The 20,009-nt window shown below is 68.4% G+C and overlaps 1 protein-coding gene across 3 annotated transcripts; it reads left to right on the top strand.

The window, feature by feature from the left end:
- Nucleotides 1–474: 474 nt before the first annotated feature.
- Nucleotides 475–19,578, top strand: SLC6A9 (solute carrier family 6 member 9). Of its 3 annotated transcripts, XM_040565394.1 has the most exons (15): nt 4,147–4,196; nt 4,228–4,564; nt 6,649–6,787; nt 14,247–14,403; nt 14,540–14,671; nt 15,344–15,596; nt 15,677–15,809; nt 16,129–16,263; nt 16,337–16,440; nt 16,513–16,750; nt 16,832–16,966; nt 17,153–17,252; nt 17,426–17,526; nt 17,650–17,820; nt 18,015–19,578. In XM_040565394.1, exons 1-15 carry the CDS (start codon nt 4,157–4,159, stop codon nt 18,225–18,227), a joined length of 2,388 nt encoding a protein of 795 aa, XP_040421328.1. In that variant the 5' UTR covers nt 4,147–4,156; the 3' UTR covers nt 18,228–19,578. The 3 variants fall into 3 exon arrangements, with proteins under 3 accessions (XP_040421330.1, XP_040421328.1, XP_040421329.1); XM_040565396.1 differs by lacking the exons at nt 4,147–4,196; nt 4,228–4,564 and adding an exon at nt 475–836; XM_040565395.1 differs by lacking the exons at nt 4,147–4,196; nt 4,228–4,564; nt 6,649–6,787 and adding an exon at nt 9,286–9,304.
- The last annotated feature ends 431 nt before the right edge of the window (nt 19,579–20,009 follow it).

Raw genomic sequence — 20,009 nt, 5'->3', positions numbered from 1 at the left:
GGGCGGTGGGCTGAGTGCTGCAGCGGGGTGGCAGCTGCCTCCAGCTGCTCCGGGTCGCAGGAGGCTGTCATGGGAGAGCTGTCTGCGGCCAGGCAGAGGGGGGAGCAGGGACAGCTATTTTGGGCAGCCCCAGGCGCCCCAGCTGTCGTGCTCACTGCAGCACAGAGCCTGAGCTGCAGCAGGGACCTGAGCGCTGCCCTGGGTAGCGTTACGGGAAGTGCACCCTTCCCATGGGGTCCCCAGCACCCTGCTGCGCCCTGCACCCAGCAAACATCCCCGGGGGAAGGCAGAGCTGATGTGGCAACGCTCAGCCCATCCAAGCGGCTCTGTTCCTCCCAGCCGGGTGCGACCAGAGCGCAAGGAGGAACAACAGCCTCGGGACCTGCAGCCGAAGCATTAGCTCCCAGCAAGGCAGCCCTTGTGTGTGCCCGGGGCTGTCCCCGCTGGGTGCACGTGTCCGCGGTGTGAAACACAAGCCGGGTGCTGCGTGCTGCCAAGGCGGCCGGCGGGGAGGGCAGCGTGGGGCAGCACGGGGGGGACGGCGCCTTCCCTCGCAGCCACCAGCCCAAGGATGCCGCGGGGATTTTGCCACCCATCTCCCTGCCTGTGGGGCCGGGCTGGACGCTCCACCAAGGGTATTTTTCCAGGTCAGCAGCAGGTAGCCGAGTGGAAAGTCCCCGGGAGCTGTGGCTGAGCTGCTGGCGACGCAGCCGGCGTCGGCTCCCCGCAGCCAGGAGCAGCGGTGCCCGCTGTGCTCCTCCCAGCCCCGGCAGCACTCGCCTGCCCTGGCGCTTGTCCAGACCGCGGGACTTGGCCGAATCCTGCAGCCCGAGGGGGTGAGTTGCTGGCAAAGCCTGGGGCAGGGCAGAGGAAGGGCCGGGGGAGCTGAGCCCGGGGCTGGGCGCGGGGCAGCTCTCGGCACAGCGGGGACACGGGGCCGGGTGTGAGGGAGCGCCGGGGCAGGAGGGTGGCACTGTCCCCACGGCGCTGCCAACGCGCCAGGTCCTTGCCGTGAGCGTTCCCACCAGGTGGCCTCAAGCTGTTGGCAGATCAGGAACAATTTTGGGTGCTTTCCATCAGCTCTGATACCATCGCCGGAGCCGTGGGGCAGATGACGTGCCGTCATGGGCCAGTTCCTCTTCCCCACGTGCTGGGCAGGATGGGGAGAGCGCAAGGGAGAAAAAACAAAAGATGAGCCAGCAGAAAGGGCAAGGCACGAGGTGGAGGGGTCTTCCCTGAAGCTTCCCCTGCCCCTCTGGCAGGGTCCTTCCTGATAACACATCCCCTGCCAGCCCAATCCCCCTCCTGGATCCAGCAGGGAGCTGGGGGACCGGGACGAGAGCGTGTGGTCCCCCGGTCCCCGCTGGTCCCCAGCTTCGAGCACTGGGGGATTGCCACGGCCCTGTGGAAACCTCCAGCACTCGTTGCCGTTTGGGCCATCCCATCCCTGCCTCAGGTGCTGGGAACTGGCATTTCTTCCCCACCCTTCACCCCTCTGGCTCCCTGCCCGCGTTTGCCCGCAGTTTCCCAGGAAACAGCACCCATGGAGATGGGCGAGGAGAGGAGAAGAAAGGAGAGGAGAGGGGGAGGAGAGGAGAGGAGAGGGGAGGACAGGACAGGACAGGACAGGACAGGACAGGACAGGACAGGAGCCTCCTGCAGGGATCCCACGGCCTGCCCACGGTGGGTCACCGCCAGCCCCAAAGATCTGAATGGCACCAGGGAGGGGGGGTTGCGGTATCACCCTCACCACCCCGCGGGGACTTTGGGGAGGCTGTGATGCCAGCCAGCCCTGAGGATGGATGGCAAGGTGGGAGAGAGCTGGGTGCCCCAAGGGAGGGAGGCATGGGGGGGTGATTCCTTCCAGGTGCAGAGAGATGGGTGAAGGGGGCGCGGGAACAGCCTGGTGCTCGCACCCGTCCCACGTCCCTCTGGCACCACAGCCTCGTACAGCAGGGACTGCCCCTGGCCGAGGGCTGCAGGGCCCCTCGTTGTCTTTGTTGAAGTCAAGATGTCAGAGAGAGCACAGAGGAGGTGCTCAGAAAGGGAGCAAGACCCCAAGGAGCCCTGCGGGTTGAAGCACAGAGACCTCCGATCCCCATGGGGCTTGCACAGCCCATCCCGCCTGGCGTGCCCCAAACCCCATCCTTGCATTTGGTCTGCGCAAGGATTCAGAAGCTGGGTGCGGGAGCTCTGGAGCCAGCCCTGCCTGCACAAAGCCGCGCTGGGGTTTGAAAGCATGAGCTTCATCCCTGGGAATCCACCCCTGCGGCAGGTCTGCAGCTCCTCGGCAGGCAGCTCCTCTCCCAGTGCCAGACCCTGGGGCAGGGGCGCGGGCTGCAGCCTGGTTCCATGCGGGACGCTGGGGCCGCGATGCTGCGTTTGGGGTGCGGGATGCCAGATGTGGGATGCTGGATTTGGGCTGCAGGGCGGGGCATGGAGCCCTGCAGGGCCGGGAGCGAGGGTGCTAGCGGGCACCCCGTGCTCTGGAGCAGAGTAAACGTGAGCAAGCGCCGCAAGAGTGTGGGAGGACCTGAGCACCCACGGGTTTCGCTGCCACCTTCCCCTTCCTGCTAGGGGTGTCATGGCTCTGCCTCTGTTGCACTTGCAAAACAAAAGCAGTGACGAAGTGAGCGTGCTGCCACCGTCTCCCCATCCTTGTAGCCCAGCACGGGCCCAAGGTAGCCACCAGACACCCCGAGACTGCCACCCCATCGCTGCTCCCCGCCGCCGCCATCCCATGCAGAGGATTTCCTTCAGCAGGATGTGACCCGTGGGGACAGCGCGGGTCGGCTCAGACCCCGGTACAGGATGCTCCCCAACATGTCTGGGGCATGCGGAGGGGCAGCACGGGGGGGGTGCAGGGCTGTGGGGGCAGAAGGGAGCACCCACCCCAGTGGGGTGGGGACAGGGACACGGGGTGGTGGGGACGGCTGTGCTGTCGGTGTGCTCGGGGAGACGGTTTTGGGGTGAAGGGGGAAGCACGCTCCCTGTGGTTGCCTTGGGCCCCGGCGAAATGGGCCTGACGCAGGCAGCAGGGCAGGGTGCTGGGGGTGCAGGCACCCGTCCCGGCACGCAGGGAGCCCGGCGGGGAGAGGAGGGAAGGGGAGGCCTCGGCAAGGGGCCAGGCGAGGGGCGGCCCTAGGCGCAGCCGTCATGCCTTACTGGAAACATCTGGCGGGGCTGCGGGGGCGAGCGCTGGCTGCTCACGCATGTGCGCACACGCACACGGGCGCAGGACCCACGGGCAGAGGTTTGTCTGTGGGCATGGGTGTGCGCTCACGTGCCTCTGCGCACGCGTGCCCATACATGCGCGCTCATACGTACGGGCTCGGAGGTTTGCATACGTGTGTGGGAGCACACGCGTGGCTGTGGGTACGGACATGCGTGCTGACATGTGCACACGGGCGCACACACATGTGCAAGTAGACATGTGCAGACGTGCACACACGTGTGCATACACAATCACTTGCTGCAGCACACATGTGCATGGACACACATGCAGCAGCCACATGCATGTGCACACACACACACGCCTGTACCGCGGTCACACTCATTGCACACATCCTGGCCAGGTCCTGCGGCCATCCCCTCGTGGTGCTGTGCCCTGGCGGCACATGAGCTGTGTATGTGCACGCTGTGTGTGGCGTTCCCTATGCGTGTGCAAATCCGTGTGTGTGCCCTGCGTGAGGCTGGCTGTGACCGCACAGCCCCCACGTGTCCACGCGTGCCCAGGGCTTGTGTGAGCCTGCACGGGGCGTGGGTGCCCACGAGCCCACGGGCTGCATGTGCATGCATGTGGGTGGGTGTGCATGTGTGTGGGTGTGTGTGCATGCATGTGGGTGGGTGTGCATGTGTGTGTGTGTGTGCATGCATGTGCATGTATGTGGGTGTGTGTGCATGCATGTGCATGCATGTGCATGCATGTGGGTGGGTGTGCATGTGTGTGGGTGTGTGTGCATGCATGTGGGTGTGTGTGCATGTGCATGCATGTGCATGCATGTGCATGTGTGTGCATGCATGTGCATGCATGTGGGTGTGTGTGCATGCATGTGGGTGTGTGTGCATGTGTGTGGGTATGTGTGCATGTGTGTGGATGTGTGTGCATGAATATGCATGTCTGTGGGTGTGTGTGCATGCATGTGGGGGTGTGTGGATGTGTGTGGGCTGCATGTGCATACGTGTGGATGCGTGTGGACGCGTGTGGGCTGCATGTGGATGCGTGTACATGCGTGTGCACGCTCCCACGCGTGCCAGGCGTGCCCTCCCGCTGCGTGGGCTTCGGGGACGCGGGTGCCGCGGGTACTCCGGTGCCCCCGGTGCCGGTACCGGAGCGGGGCGCTGGGGAGCTCGGCGGCGCGGGAGGCGGAGCGCGGCGGCGGGGGCGAGAGGCGGTGCCAGCCCCCACCGACCTCCAAACTTTCATTAACTCGCCAGCACCGGCGGCGGCGGCACGGCACCGGGCCCGGCGCTCACCGGTACCGGCGGCGGCCCGGGGGGAGCGGCGCCACCGGGGACCCGCTCGGAGCTGCGGGAGGGGCCGGGGGGCGGCGGCATGGGCACGGTAAGGGCGAGCACCTCCACCGGCTGCCCGGCCCGGCCCGGCACCGGGGAGGGGGGCACCGGGAAGGGGACACCGGGGAGGGGACACCGGGGCGGCGGCGGCGGCGGGGGGGATGCGCGGCGCTCCCGCGTCTGTTGCGCTCCGGGCGCGGGGGCCGAGCGGGGCCGCCCGGTGCCGTGCCCGGCGATGGGGCCGGGGGCGGCGGGGCCCGGGGAGGCCCGGCCCGGTGCTGTGGAGGGGGGGCCGGCGGTAATTTTCCACGGGCATGTGCCGGGGCGGGGCGGCGGAGCAGCCACCACGTGGCGGCTGATGTAACCCGGGCCCCCCCCGCCGCCGCCGCCGCCGCGCGGCACCGGGCGCATCGCGGGGATGGAGGGGGCGAAGCTGGGCTTGGCTCCCTGCGCCCCCCCCCCCGGTGTGCCCGCGGGGATGCTGGCGGAGGAAATGGCTCCGCAGGTGGCATCGGCTGTGCCGGGCACCCCCGGTGCCACATCCTGCGGGAGAGCACCCGCTGCCTCCTCCTCCCGGGCGCTGCCGTGCCGTGCCGTGCCGTGCCGTGCCGAGGTGTGGCACGGCGGCGGTGCCACCCGTCACCTGTCAGGGACGGGGTGCTCCGAGCGGTCACGGCATGCCGTGACGCCAGGAGGGGCATCCCATAGCGCCTGTGCCCGGCTGCCTCAGGGGATGCTGCAGATTTGGGCATCCCTGGAGCCCTGCATCCTTCCTGGGCCCCTGCCTGGCTGGGTGCTCGCCTTTGTGCCAGGCAGGGAGCCGCAGCCAGCAGCTGCCGTGCACACGTGCGGCCTTATCGGTGCCTGGCAGACCCCTGGGGGAGCGGCAGGCCCTCCCGTGGGCGCTTTCCCCTCCCGGGACGGGCAGGTGACGAGTTCTCAGGCCAAATTCAGGGCCACGGGGAGGGCAGCTTTCGGCTTGTTGGCAATAGGCATGTTGTGGGGAGGAGGTCTGGCCGCTGGCCCCACGCCTGCCCTCTCTGACAGGTTCCCGTGCCACACAAGGAGCAGGGCTTGTTGTCCTCCCCGTGCGGTGACGACACCTCGCCCCCCCCACTGAAAATGCAGCCGCTCCCAGGGAGGGGCTTGGCAGTGGGACGCGGTATCTGCGGGCAGCAGCCTGCCTGTGCCGAGGGGCTGCAGCCGGGGCTGGGGGCTTGCCCCGCGTCCCCCGGCCTCCTGCCCTTTATCTCCACCACCCACGCTCCCTCCCGATGCGTGCGGGGCCTCGTGCCCCTCTGCTGATTGCTCCAGACCCACGGCAGCCTGGGGCCCTGGGCCTCCGTCGGGGACCCTTGGCTGGGGGCAGGGGTCCTTTCCCGGCCAGCAAGGGCACCGAGCGCTGGTGTGGGATCTGCAAACACCGGTGCTTGCACGGACACGCGACCCGCTGTTTTGCAAGAGCCCCTCTCCCTCCCGGGAGGGAGGAAGGTCAAGCCCAGGCGCCCCCCTGGCCCCAGCAGCCCCAGGCTGGGGCAGGAGCAATGGTCGGGGGGGGTCGCATCCCCCTCCCGTGCCTGATGCAGCAGCACCTGGCCGCGGCAGAGCCCGCTGGCTCGGCCCCCCTGCGCCGCACGTGCACGCGATGCACCGGGGCAGAAGGCAATCGTTTCCCATCTGTGTCCTCCGCGGCAGCTGAGCCCTGAGCTGGCCTCGCTCTGCGCCCAGTCCCGGCGCTGCCGCCCGCTGCGGCCACTTGGGCTCCAGCTCTCGCTGGGGGACACACGGGGCCCCCCTGACGCTCCCGTGGCCCCCGACGCCCACCCGCCGGGCGGCTGGGAGCCAGCTGCCCGCAAGGTCGCCTGTCCACAGCGGGTAAATCTTTAACTGCTTCTTGGGAAACACCTGGGAGCCACCGATCGCGGCCGTGCCGGGGGGTTTGGAGATGCTGGAGGGGGTGGGAGCGAGGAGGAGACCCTCAGTGGGACCCCAGGCTGCTCCCCCTTGTCCTGCGGCCAGGTACGGGGCAGCCACCCGCCTGGCACGTCCCCCTGCTGCCCGGATGGAGGGGGAGGCCCGGGGCGGGGACGTGCCCACCCCACCAGTCACGTCCCTCTTGGTTTCTCTGCCCAGCTCGCTCTGCCCCTGGATTGAAGTGTGCGGGTGCCGGTGCCGCAGCCAGCGCGACGGAGACCCGCGGACCCCGCGGCGGGCAGCCAGGAACGCGCTCCAGCCTCCAGGGATGGCCGATAAGTGCAGCGAGGGGCTGCTGGTGAGTGCCGGGGCACAGGGACCGGGCTGACCTGGGAGAGCCCCTGTGGTGGACCCAGAGCACCCGATGCAGGGCGAGGGAGCGGGATGCCGGGGCTCCTAAGGGGCTCTGTGGCCACCGGGATGCCCTGCAGGGGTTGTGCCCCCCAGCGCGGTGCCCGGGGTGCCCCTTGATGGAGCCGCCAGCGGTCGCTCGCTCCCAGCCCGCTGCCCGCGAGGCTCCGGGCGTGGTGTCTCACCGCCTGCAGATGCTATCGCCCTGCTCAGGCACGCTGCCTGCTTTATCGCTCGCCCCAGCTCTCCAGGCGAAGGCGGGAAAGCCGCGCAGCTCCTCCACCTTTGCTGGGGCATGGGCACCTCTGTGTGCCGGGTACGAGCTCCTGCAGAGGCAGGGGATGGGGCTGTCACCCTCTGCATCCACCCCTGCTGGCTCTCCCTGGCAGCCGGAGCAATGGGATGGGGGCAGAGGCAGGCACCGACCCCATATCCTCACCAGCGCTGCGTTGTGGGGTGTGCTGCCCTCGCCCTGTGCTGCAGACGGCTTCAGTGCCCTGGAACAGGCAGGCAGGTGGGGTGTCCTCCTGGGGGGGCTGCGGTGGCTGGTCACTGCTGTACCCTCGCAGATGAGGGACTTGGGAGCCCGGAGCCCCACTGCCCCAGGCAGCTGCCTCTGTCCTGCAGGTGAGCGCAGGCTGGGCTGGGCTGCTGCTTTTCCCCTATAGGTGGGAACTGAGCTCCGGGGCTGACATGCTCGCCCCCCTCCCCTTCCCGGGGGGCTTCCCGAAATAGCTGCACGCTCCAGCCAGAGGGCCTGGAGCCAGCACTTCCCTGGGAAGCTGGGAGCCAGGGGAGCGGTGCGCTCCAGCGGGCGCTTCCAGCACGTGTGCGCACGGCTCCCTCGCTGCCTGTCCCAGCGTGGCCCTGCCGGCCGTGCCCGCGGCGGCACTGGGCTCCCCTCCTGCCCGTGGCAGGGGTGGGAAAACAAATTTCCCCGCGGTTGGGATCGGTGAGGTGCTGGGGACGTTGCCAGGTTCGGCTGGAGCTCTGCCATCCCCGTGCATGCCGTGCCGGTGCCCCTGCGTGTGCGTCGTGTTTGCCACGAGCCCCGCGCGTCCACGCTGCTGCCGTGTCCTTGCCGTGGCCGCAGCACCGACTGCGGGGAGCCAGGCGCCCAGCGCCCACCTGCTCCCGGTCAATCTTTAACTCGCTTCTCGGAAGGCCCTGCCCAGCCCACCTCGGGGCCAGGGCACGCGGGGAGCTGGGGAGGAAGGGAAACCACGGGGGTCTGGCACCCGATGTGCCGGTAACCCCGTCCCGCAGCCCTCTGCTCGCCCGTTTGCAGGGCGAGGGGCACCCCGAGCAGGATGGGCGCAGGGCACAGCGGTGCTGGCAGGGAGCGCGGCAGCATCCTTCATGGGAGCATCCCTGCTCCGTGAGCATCTCTGCGCCGGGCCAGCTGCAAGAGCCCTGGGACGAGGCGTCGCGGGACAGGGCCTTGGCTGCTGAGCTTTCTGGGTCATTGGGGAAGGCAGCTAATCTCCTTGGCCTGCCTCCAGTGCCGCGCGAACAGCCTGGCAAAGCGTGGCCCCTGCCCTGCCCTCTAATCCCTGCCAGCAGGTGCAGTTCCCAAGCCCGACCGAGGTCCCACGGCACAGTCCCTGCGCCCGCCGTCGTGGCCGGGGGGGGTTCGTGGCGGGGCTCGGGGTGCCCGTTTTGGGGAGGACAGGGGGGACGGTTGAGGCTCTCCATCCCCTGGCTGTGTGGTGTGCGGCTGTGCCTCGATTTCCCCACCTGTGGGCCAGGGTCTGCGCCCTCCCGTAGTGACGGGAATGCCATGCGTGTGGATGCCCGTGTAATTCTGTGCCTGCTGACTCCAAACCGCAGGCAGGAGGGGGGGGCTCAGTGCCCCTTCCCCTCCCAAACCCAGCAGAGACCGTGGCGGCGGGTGCCCAGGATGCAGGCTGGGATGCAGTGGAGCTCCAGGGGCTGGTTCAGTCTCTGTGTGGCTGAGCAGGGGGGATCCGACAGCCTCTCCCTCCCTGTCCTTTAAGGACATTTTGTTTTGTCCCCAGCGGCGTGCTTTGTTTGGGCTCCAGCCGTGCCAGCGGCTCCTGACTCTCAGCCTTGCTTTGCTGGCACGGCCGGGCAGCGTTCGGCCGGGGGGGCGCCCGGCTCAGGTGGGCTCCTGCCATCGCCTGTCCCAGCCCGGGCAGGCACCGCTGGCACCGGGCTCGCAGGGATTACAAAGCTGGGGGGGGGGGCCTGCCTTGTCCCAGACACCCCCAGCAGCGCGGTGCCGCCGGCCCCGGGCAGGGGGGCCAGCAGCGCGAGCAGGAGCTGCGGAAGCGGCTCTTGGCTGCGGGAGCCCTTCCCGGAATAACAAGGGGCAGCGATGGGGGGGCCGGCGGGGGATTTTTCTGCCTGAGCGCTCCGGGAGAATCGTGTCCGCGCCGTGAGAATGGGGCCGGAGAGAGGCAGCCCCGGCGGGAAGCGCCCGGCTAGGGGATGGTGGCACCTGGTAGGTCCCCAGGCGGCGTCCCTGCCGTGGGCGCCCTGCAGCCCCGCTTGGGGACGGGGTGTTGGGGGCTGTAGGGTCGGGAATGATGCTCCCAGAGCCAGAGCGTGCAGGGACTGGGGAGCTGGGAGAGCTCAGGGTCCTGCTGCAGGACGCTGTGCCCGCGGAAGGACATCTGGTGGTGGCGTGTTGGTGGCCCAAGCAAGGCGGTGCAGTGGGCCAGGCCGTGGAGGGATGCAAATGGGCACCTTGTAGGGTGTCGGGGCGCAGGGCTGCACGTGGAGCAGGGCTGGAGGGCTTGGCGCCGTCACCCTGTCCCTGCCACTGGGGCTGGCACGAGGGGGAGGCTGCGTGTCCCGGAGGGGCACAGCTTGGTGCTGCTGCCCCGTGCCTGGGAGCATCCCGGGCGGCCAGTGCAGGGGGGGACAGGGATGGGGACGAGCGCTGGGTGCCGGTGTGGGAAGCCGAGCGCCCACCCCGCACACGTGAACGGCACACGTGTGCGCCCACAGCGCCGCTGCCCGGACCCCAGATGGTCTCCCGAAAGCGCCGGCCCGTCCCCCCGCCCTCGGTGCTCCATCACGCCTCGCTGGCGCTTTGGCCGTGCTCCCCAGCCGGGGTGCGGGGCTGGGAGCAGCTGGGGCACCCCGAGCCTTGCTGGGGGGCTCCCCGCCTCTGCCCTCCCATGGGACACGGCGCCGTACCGGGGGTCCCAGCCCACGTTGGGCAGGGGGATAAGGGTGAGAGCGGCGAGGCTGGGGGTGTCCGGGCAGAGCGGGGCTGGCAGCGCAGCCCTCCTGCCAGGCAGATGGTCCCCCCGCGGGGCTGTGACCTTGCGATGACTGCTGTGGATCCCTGTGATGCCCAGCGGCTTGGCTGACGTCAGGGCGAGGTGGCATGAGACCAGGCTGGGGATGTGCCACCGGGCAGGCTCGTTCCAGCACCCCCGTCCCCATATCGGGCCGTGCCAGGTCCCAGCGGTGCTCAAACACCGGGGTTGGAGTCGGATGTGCGAGGCTGGGCAGCGTCATGGGTGATGGGAACGGGGCAGGAAGACATTGGTGGGGCTGGGGGCATGGGAACGGGGCAGCACGAGGGGGACAACAAGGGGACGCTGCCCTCTGCCAGGCTCTGGTGTGGGAAGGAGCCAGGGGCTGCGGGGGCAGGATGAGTCCCGCAGGGAGGGCAGCGCTGCCCGCCGGAGCGTGCGGGGCTGCAAACAGCTGGACCCCGCTAATGAGGCCTCATTAAGCGGGATGTGAGCTGTGCCAGGGCTCAGCGCAATGCGGGCCCCCCCGCCTGTCCCTGCTGGGAGGGGGACACACACACACCTTGCTGGCGGGGGCACGGCTTGTGGGGCGAAGGGGCCGGGCCGGGAAGGGGCGCGATGCCAAGCCCTGGAGGCAGCGGGCGGGCAGCTGCCGCCGCGCGGGACCCAGCGGTGCCAATGAAGCCGGGGACGCACGGAGCCGGCCAGCCTGGCCCCCCGGGGCACAGCCGTGGGCAGCCGGGCCCCCCCCGGCCCCGCCAGCAGGTCAGTGGGGTGGCGAGAGCGGGGTCCGGGGGGCTGCGGCACGGGGCCGGGGTGGCGGTGGCTGTGCCAGCGCTGTCCCCTGCTGCTGGGGCTCTCCGAGGTGCTTTGTGCTACCCAGCTCCGGGGTGAGGCTCTGCGGGGCTGAAGCACGGCCACGGCTCTGTAGGACCCCTGAGGCTCCCTACCCAGCGGGGACGTGGGGTGCCGCAGGGGAGGAGGGCGTCTCTGGAGGTACCCAAGTGTGGACCCCCCCTGCCCGGGCTGGAGCTCGCCGCGCTGCCCCATGGACCCTCCTGTGGGGCACAGCCCCATCCAGCCCCCCCCCCCCCCCGCCACCTCTGCCTCCAGCCCCCCTGTGGCCTCAGCTGCGTTGGGAGCAGGAAGGGTTTGCTCGAGCCTGGGGGTTGTGTTTTGGTGCTGTTCACTCTGAGACCTACTGATGGCCAGAGGGGTGTGCGGTGCTCAGTGCTGCAGCTCACATCCCCCTTCTTCCCCTCTTCCCACGGCACCCAGGAGCCTCGGCCAGCTGGAAGAGCGGCAGACACCCCCCTCCCCATGACCCTGTCCCTGTCCCTGGGGACCCCTCTCCAAGTCATCCCATCCCTGGGGGCCGCCCTGCTCGTCCTGGGGGAAGCCCTGGGAAAGGATTTATTTGGGAAGCAAATAATTAGCATCTGTTTATACCTACTGGAGGCCTCCGCCTTGCCCAGCCCCACATCGCCACGGCGAGGAGCAGCGATGTGATGTCAGGCTGATGACATCAGGGGTGACTGTCACCCTGCCGTGGCATCTTTTTTTGGGGGGGTAAACAAGAATGGGGTCCCCACACGAAATGGATAAGGCTGATGTCCCATAGGGTGCTTCTGCTGGACTGGAATACCCCCGGGGGGCAATTTAAGAAGGGGGGGGCGGGTCCATGCTGGAGACACAGTGGGGTTCCCCAGGTGGTCTCCATCCACTCACCCCACAGGGACGTGGCCCCCTCCACCCCCCCCCACAGCCATCGGCTTCCCAGGCATAAATCAGGGGGAGGGGACGGTCCCTTGGGGAAGTGGGGGGCATCCGGGCACCCCGGCCAAGCTGCCATTGTGCGAGGCAGCGCTGCTTAGCATGAGAAAGGCTCCGGTGCCAGGCGCCCGTGATGGATGGTGCCTGCGCCGCGGGACCCGGGGATGCTTTGGCTGTGTGGTAGGGTCCTGGGGAGGAAGGGTGCCCTGTGCACCCCAAACGTCCCCTTTGGGGGGACGTTTGGGATGCACAGGGCACCCTTCCTCCCCGTTACGCGTGCACCTGGGGCTGCACGTGCGTGGAAAGTTTGGGGGAATTGGAGCAGGGTGCTGCATCCTTGCAGCCCAGCTCTGCCCTGTGTTGGGTCCCGGCCCCAAAACACGAAGCAGGGTGGGGGGCTCGTCTCCCAGGCGCTTGGGTTCCCCCCCCTTTTTTGCCATGCAGCTGGGTGGTTAATGAGTGTAAAGGACGGGGCGACCTTCCCAGATTGGGGGGGGGGGGGGGGGGGGGGGCGCGGATTGTAGAGGGCTGATGGGTGAGCATGCAAGCGTGTGCACACGTGTGCGTGCTTGGGCACACATGTGGCTGTCCCCTTATTGGGGACACGCGTGCCTAAGCCCTGTGCTGCAGTGTGGGATGCCAGAGGACCGGCGCTCTCAGTGCTCTGCTGCCAGGTGCCTCAAAATTGGGGTGCCCCATGGAGGCAGCAAGTGAGGCCGTGATGCCTCTGGGGTCACCCGAGCAGAGGGAGAGGGGTGGCCCCCAGCTTCGGGACAGGGTTGGGGTCCCCTCTGGGCTCTTGGGGCTCCAGGCTGTGTTGGGGTCATGCGGTGCCCCCCAAAAAAACCTTCTCAGGGAGGCTGGAGTGCTGTCCCCCCACCCGCCAGCCGTGCTGCTTATTAGGCTGAGCGGGAGCCTCATTAGTGCAAGCATCTCGGCAGCTTTATCAGGGGCTTCCCGATGGGATCAGCCTGCAGGAGCGCACCCCAACGTGGGGACATCGCCAGCATCACCCCCACACCCTGGGGACCCCTCCACCCCACAAGAAGAGGCTGTGCCCCGGGGCAGACCAGGATCCCCCACCTAGTGCCAGCGGGGGATGCGGGGACACGCGAGGGGGACGAGGGGTGGTCCTGGGGGCTGGGCAGGGGCACCCATGGGTGCTGGGAGAGTCAGAATGCTGCGGGCTCATTTTCCACGCACCCTTTTGCTGTGGGGTCTGGCAGAGACACCCCAGTACCCCAGCTGGGCATGGCCAGTGTATTGCCACGTATTGCCCCTACAGCCCCTATATCCCAAGCCAAATCCCCCCCAGACCCCCGCTGTGCGTCCCGCTGCCCCCGCCGCCCCCCCCCCCCCCCACCGCCGCCCCCCGGCGCGTGCGGGCCCCGCTTCGCAGCAGATGGCTTTGTTTGGCAGCGCGGTGCCAGAGTCGCCGGGCATCACGTCCCGGCTGCGCCGGCCCTAATCGAATGACACGGTTTGGTGCACCGCGCCTGCTGCCCGCGCCCCGCCGGCGTCAGCAGATCCGGAGCGACGGCTCCCGATGGCGGCCCCGCTCGCTCGGCCGTCGCGGGGGGCACGGGCAATGCCAGCAGCTCCCCAAAATATCACTTGCCCCTGGCCCGGAGCTGGGCAGCGTCTCGGTGAGCTCAGCGTGAGCCCGGGGCCACCCTGGGACAGGGCCACGGGGTGGCGGGTGCCATCTCCGCCGGGGGGGACAGGCACCCGTCCCCTTTGTTGTCGTCCCCGGTGTGAGCGTGCATTGTGCCGTGGCCTGCACAAAGCGCCCATTCTTGCCCCCCAGCCCTCCCTGTGTTAAGGGATGATGGGCACAGGGGCTGTCCGCCGGGGGGGGGGGTCCCACCTGCACAGGAAGGGTCAGGACCCCTGCCACCGCAGGACACCTTTCCTGGGGTGGGGGGACCCCTTCTTGATCCCATCACTGCACCCCACTCCCCATCCCGGGGCACCCAGCCCAGGGCACAGCCTGGGGGGCCGGGGGTCCGGTGGTTCCCCCCCCAGCTGCGGGCAGTGGCCACCCAGCGGGGCCCCTTTTGCTGGGCGCAAGGGGTGGGGGAACAGGAACAGAGGCCCCTTTGTGCTCGGGCGCCCGAGCCTGCTTTGTATGACTTGCAGGCTCTTCCTTCTCTGCAGCCGGGCTCCGCGGAGAGCTATTCATCGGGGCCGGCGTGGGGCGGGGGGGGCCGCCAGCACTGCCTCCCCTCTCCTTGGCACTGCGCGTGCACGGTGGGGGGGTGCCGGCGCAGGGCAGCCCAGCCTGGGGAGGGATGGGGCAAGATGCAGGGGACCGCCCGGCCCCGCTCGGTGGCTGTCACCCCTCCGATGGGCCCGGCGGGGGTGTCCCCCCTGGCTGAGGCACCCCGCCGCATCTCTCCGCAGAACGGCGCCGTGCCCGGGGAGCGGGGCAAGCAGGACAAGAGCGTCAGGCGCGGCAACTGGGGCAACCAGATCGAGTTCGTGCTGACCAGCGTGGGCTACGCCGTGGGGCTGGGCAACGTCTGGCGCTTCCCGTACCTCTGCTACCGCAATGGGGGAGGTGGGTGTCGGGGGGATGGGGGTGAGGGAGGCCCGGGGTGGGGATGGGGGCGTGCACCCTGCTCCTGAGCTGTGCCGGGGGCACGACCGTGTGTGGGGCTGCTGCCCGCTCACACCTTGTGGTTCCTGCCCGCCAGGTGCCTTCATGTTCCCCTACTTCATCATGCTGGTGTTCTGCGGCATCCCCCTCTTCTTCATGGAGCTCTCCTTCGGGCAGTTCGCCAGCCAGGGCTGCCTTGGCGTCTGGAGGGTCAGCCCCATGTTCAAAGGTAAGGGGCTGCCCGTCCCCACACCGGCACGGGGCGCACACCCACGCTCCTGATGTGTCCCCTGCACATGCCTCCGGCATGTTGTGCAGCCCTGCACAGGCATGTGCTGCTTGCACAGCCCTGCATGCCTTGCACACGCACTGCCTGTGCACGCGCGCACTGCTCACATTGCACAGGTCCCCTGTGTGCACCCCCCGCCAGGACGTGCTGCACCCCCAGCACACATCGCACGCATCCCTGCACACCCCACGCGTGCCCTGCACGCTCCCCTCCTGCAGCACGATGTACACCCCTGCCCTGGCATCCAGTGCTTGCATTACACACGCATCCCTGCGCATGCCACATGTGTCCCCCGCAGTGGTCATTCAGGCCACCGTGGTGTGCTCAACTTAGGTGTATTTCCCTGTCCTCTGTCACCAAGTCCTTGCAACCCCAAAGTCACCATGGCCATGCAAGGAGAGCCCCCCAGCCCCGTGGTTCTCCAGGCCTGCGGACCCCAAGGGCTCACCCGCAGTCCTGCAAGCCACGCACCCCGTACGCCCTAAGGAGGACCCCGTGCACAGCAGGGGGCTGAGCCCTGCATGCTCCTCGCCCCGGTGCCGCCCGACCCCGAGGCGCGAGACCCGCACTGCCCGCGCCGCGCCGCTCACCCCTCCCCGGTGCTGTTCCCAGGCGTGGGCTACGGGATGATGGTGGTGTCCACGTACATCGGGATCTACTACAACGTGGTGATCTGTATTGCCTTCTACTACTTCTTTGTGTCCATGACGCGCGTGCTGCCCTGGACGTACTGCAGCAACGCCTGGAACACGCCCGACTGCGTGGGGGTGCTGGACGGGAACCTCTCCAGCCACGCCGCCGTCAACCTCACCCACCTCCTCAACGCCACCCAGAAGCGCACCAGCCCCAGCAAGGAGTACTGGAGGTACTGGGGGGGGGACTGGGAGGTATGGGGGGGGTGGCGGTGGCGGGTTCCCGCTGATGCTTGCCATCCCCCCGGCGCAGGAGGTACGTGCTCAACCTGTCGGATGACATCGGGAACCTGGGCGAGGTGCGCCTGCCGCTCCTGGGCTGCCTCGGCGTCTCCTGGGTCGTCGTCTTCCTCTGCCTCATCAAGGGCGTCAAGTCCTCGGGGAAGGTACCCGCGTGCCCTGGCTCCAGGCCACGCCCCCTTCTGGGTGACCACGCCCCCTTCTGGGTGACCACGCCCCCTTCTGGGTGACCACGCCCCCTTCTGGGTGGCCACGCCCATTGTATATCTGCCGTGCCGCTTCTGTATATAGCCACGCCCCTTCTGCGTATAACCATGCCCCCTGTAGACATAGCTCCTCCCCTACTGGTAATGCCCCTCCCACTATGGCCATGGCCACGCCTTCCCCTGTTTATAGCCCCGCCCCCGCCCCAATAGCCCCACCCCCTTTCCTCGTGGCCCCGCCCACTGAGCCCCGTCCCCGCAGGTGGTGTATTTCACGGCCACCTTCCCCTACGTGGTGCTCACCATCCTCTTCGTGCGCGGCATCACGCTGGAGGGGGCCCTCACCGGCATCATGTACTACCTGACGCCCCAGTGGGACAAGATCCTCGACGCCAAGGTGAGCGGGAACGAGGGGACCAGAGGGGACCGGGGGGACGTGGCGCACGGCGCTGACCCCGTCCTTGGCACAGGTATGGGGTGATGCGGCCTCGCAGATCTTCTACTCGCTGGGTTGCGCCTGGGGTGGCCTCATCACCATGGCCTCCTACAACAAGTTCCACAACAACTGCTATCGGTGAGTGCCCAGCCGTGTCCCCCACGCCGCTCCCCGGCCCCACCGCCAGCCCTGACCTGTTTCTCCCCGCAGGGACAGCATCATCATCAGCATCACCAACTGCGCCACCAGCGTCTACGCCGGCTTCGTCATCTTCTCCATCCTGGGCTTCATGGCCAACCACCTGGGCGTGGATATCTCCAAGGTGGCCGACCACGGCCCTGGCCTGGCCTTCGTCGCCTACCCGGAGGCCCTCACCCTGCTGCCCATCTCCCCCCTCTGGTCCATCCTCTTTTTCTTCATGCTCATCCTCCTGGGGCTGGGCACGCAGGTAGGGCACGGTGGGGTGGGGATAGGGAGGTGACACGATGGGGCTGAGGCTGACGTGCTGTCCCCTCCGCCCCGAGTGCAGTTCTGCCTGCTGGAGACGCTGGTGACGGCCATCGTGGACGAGGTGGGCAACGAGTGGATCATCCGCAGGAAGACCTTCGTGACGCTGGGGGTGGCTGTGGCGGGCTTCCTGCTGGGCATCCCGCTCACCACCCAGGTAGGGCACCTCGGCGTGCTGATGGGGATGAGGGGACCTGTACCATTGTAATGGCAACCACTGTCATTGCCATTGTCATTGATCCATCACTGCCGTGCCAACTATGGTGGCATCCGGGCTGGGTGCTGCCGCGGTGGCCCCGGTGCACGGGCCAGGGCTGCCACGCCAACAGGGTCCCTCTCGCAGGCGGGCATCTACTGGCTCCTGCTGATGGACAACTACGCCGCCAGCTTCTCCCTGGTCATCATCTCCTGCATCATGTGCGTCGCCATCATGTACATCTACGGTAGGTGCCCCTGCGGTGGGGCGGGTGCATGGGGACTTGTGGCCAGTTGGTGGCTGGCTGCTGGAGGCAGGCAAGGCCGTTGGCCAACAACCAAGGGGCGTGCGGGTCCCACCATGGTGGGTGGCGGGGGACTTGTTTTCCTGCCGGGGCTGACGGCCACCTGTCCCCAACAGGGCACCGCAACTACTTCAAGGACATTGAGATGATGCTGGGCTTCCCACCCCCGTTCTTCTTCCAGATTTGCTGGCGCTTCATCTCGCCCGCCATCATCTTTGTGAGCATCGCAAGCAGGGGGCACGGGGCTGTGGGAGGTGGAGGCACGGGGCGGGCAGTTGCGGGCAGGGGACAGAGCAGGCTGGCAGCTCCCCACCGGCTGATCCTGCCTGTCCCTCCCCAGTTCATCCTGGTCTTCACAGTGATCCAGTACCGGCCCATCTCCTACAACGACTACGTCTACCCCACCTGGGCCATCAGCATCGGTTTCCTCATGGCGCTCTCCTCCGTCATCTGCATCCCCATCTACGCCATCTACAAAGTGTGCCGCTCCGAGGGGGACACGCTGCTGGAGGTGGGTGATCGGGGCCAGCCCCCACGTCCCAGCTGGGGGTTCCACAAGGCTGTCCCCTACCCTGGGGCTGTCAGAGACACCTGCAGACGGCATCCACGGGACATCCCATCCCCTGGGAGCCGCGTGGTGGGGTGGCCGGGGCAGGGTGTGACGGCGGGAGCTGACCGTATCCCCCACCATCTCCCTCTCTCTAGCGCTTGAAAAACGCTACCAAGGCGAGCAAGGACTGGGGCCCGGCGCTGCCAGAGCACCGCAGCGGGCGCTACGCCCCGGCGTTCAGCCCCTCCACCGAGTCCAACCTGGAGGTGCAGCCCCTGCACCCGGAGAAGGCGCAGAGCGAGGCCGCCGCCGCATCCCCCGTGCAGGGCAGCAACGGCTTGGCCCACAGCCAGGACTCCAGACTGTGACCCCCCTGCCGTCCCCGCACCCCCTCTAACCCCTCCCGCGCGGTGACACTTTCGCACCTTCCGCTGGCGGAGCCTGGCTCCGGGCCGCACCGGACGGCGGGGGGGCTCTCAGCGCCCATCCCCGAGACCCCCGACCTCCTCTCCGGTTAACCCCGTCCCCCCCCGTGGCGTTTGTTAACCCTCAAGTTTACGGTAACCTTCGTGCGCGACGCTGGGACACGAGAGGAGGGGGGGCACAGCCCCGGGAGGGCCAGGAGCCAGAGGCACTTTGCAGGGGACCTGCCCCGTGGGGACTGGCACCCTCGGGACGCGCGGATGGAGAGGGCACCGGGGCACTTACTGGGGTGCCGCCCGCCCTGGGACAGGGCACAGACCTCCCGGGCTCGGTCCCACGGGACCATGGTGGCAAGGGGTGACGCTGCAGGGAACCCCCAGCCTCAGCTGGGTGGCCACGTGCAGGGACAGCACCCGGGGCACGGGGTGGGCAACGGGGCGAGGGCGCCGCCCGCGCCAGCACAAGGCACAAGCACAAGCACTTAGGCACGCGTGCACGTGGGCGCACGCACCCCCACGCACGCGGGCACGCACACTCGGTAACCACGGGCGCGCCGTGCGTGTGCTCGCACCCACAGCCCGCACACCCCCGGTACGTGCAGCATCCCCATACCCCCGTGCTGGGGGCTGCGGGTGCCCACCTGGGTGGTGGCACAGGCGCCTGGCGTCCCCAACGGCCTGGCGCGGGCCGGGGGGAAACCTTCCATGGTGCTAAGGGGGAGCAGGAAGGACTGGCCCCCAGCTGCTGCTAGCAAGAGGTACCAGAGGAGATGGGAGGGCTGAGGCAGCCCGCTCGCTCCGAGCCATCTGGGTACGTTTTGTCCCCAAGCAGTATTAGTGGAGCAGGATGCACTGGCAAGGCCGGGCGGTTTTCAATCTGTCTTCCAGCTACAGCCGAGGGGCCGTAGCTCTCGGTTTTGGGGTGGGGAAGACGGGACCCTTCCCACCCCGAGGCTCCCCTGCCAGCCAGCACCGCGCTCCCTGTGCCGGAGCCCCGAGGCTCACGCAGGGACGTGGGGCGGCGCGGCGGGGACACGCTGAGGGGCAGCAGGGTGCTGAGCCCCGGCAAGGACGTTCCAGCCCCCGTGGCCCCATCCCGAGCCCCCCGTGCGACGCGGCGGAGAGGCGCAGTTTCCCGCATGGTGCCCGTGCCCTGCCCCATGTGTCACGACGCTACTGTTCACCTCTAATTGTTAGCAATAACGCGCGCGTCCCTGGGTAGCGCTGCCTGTGCCAGTGTCTCTCCCGGTGTAGACTTCTAAAGTATCCTAGATTTTAATGAGATTTATATTCCTGAGTCCGTGTTCCGCTGTGCCCTTTTTTGGGGACCCGGGGAGGGGGACAGCAAGGGATAATTTCCCCCGGGGTGAATCATTTCCCCCATGGATGCCCAGCACTGGCTCTGAGCAGCCAGGGTGGGCCCTGGGGATGCTCCTCACCCTTGTGCTGTTCACACCTATAAAACCCAGCTGGAGCTATGCCAGAAAATGGAGGATGGGGACTTTTGTCCTTGGGGGGCACTATCCCTGAGCAGAGAAGGTACCTGGCCCTGGCTGGGGCTGGGCCCTTTGTAGGGCAGGATCTGCCTGCGCTGGCCCAGGGCTGGCTGAGGAGGGGGCAGCTCCCAGGGTGGGGAGTGCAGGCAGGGGGGGAACACGGCGGCCTTGTCGTGGGAGGCAGCGTGGCTGCCTGGTCAATCCCTTTGCATGAGGACCTGCACCCTCCACA

The sequence above is a fragment of the Cygnus olor genome, chromosome 8 (assembly GCF_009769625.2).
Source record: "Cygnus olor isolate bCygOlo1 chromosome 8, bCygOlo1.pri.v2, whole genome shotgun sequence".
NCBI lineage: Eukaryota > Metazoa > Chordata > Aves > Anseriformes > Anatidae > Cygnus > Cygnus olor.
Note: the sequence above shows the minus strand (reverse complement) of the source record. Positions and strands in the feature narration are given on the sequence as shown.

Coding starts and splice junctions, on each gene's coding strand:
- SLC6A9 (XM_040565394.1), top strand. CDS start 4,157: ATGTGTGTGGGCTGCATGTGCATACGTGTGGATGCGTGTG. Junction 6,788..14,246: donor AGTGCAGCGAGGGGCTGCTG/GTGAGTGCCGGG, acceptor ATCTCTCCGCAG/AACGGCGCCGTGCCCGGGGA. Junction 15,810..16,128: donor GCGTCAAGTCCTCGGGGAAG/GTACCCGCGTGC, acceptor CCGTCCCCGCAG/GTGGTGTATTTCACGGCCAC.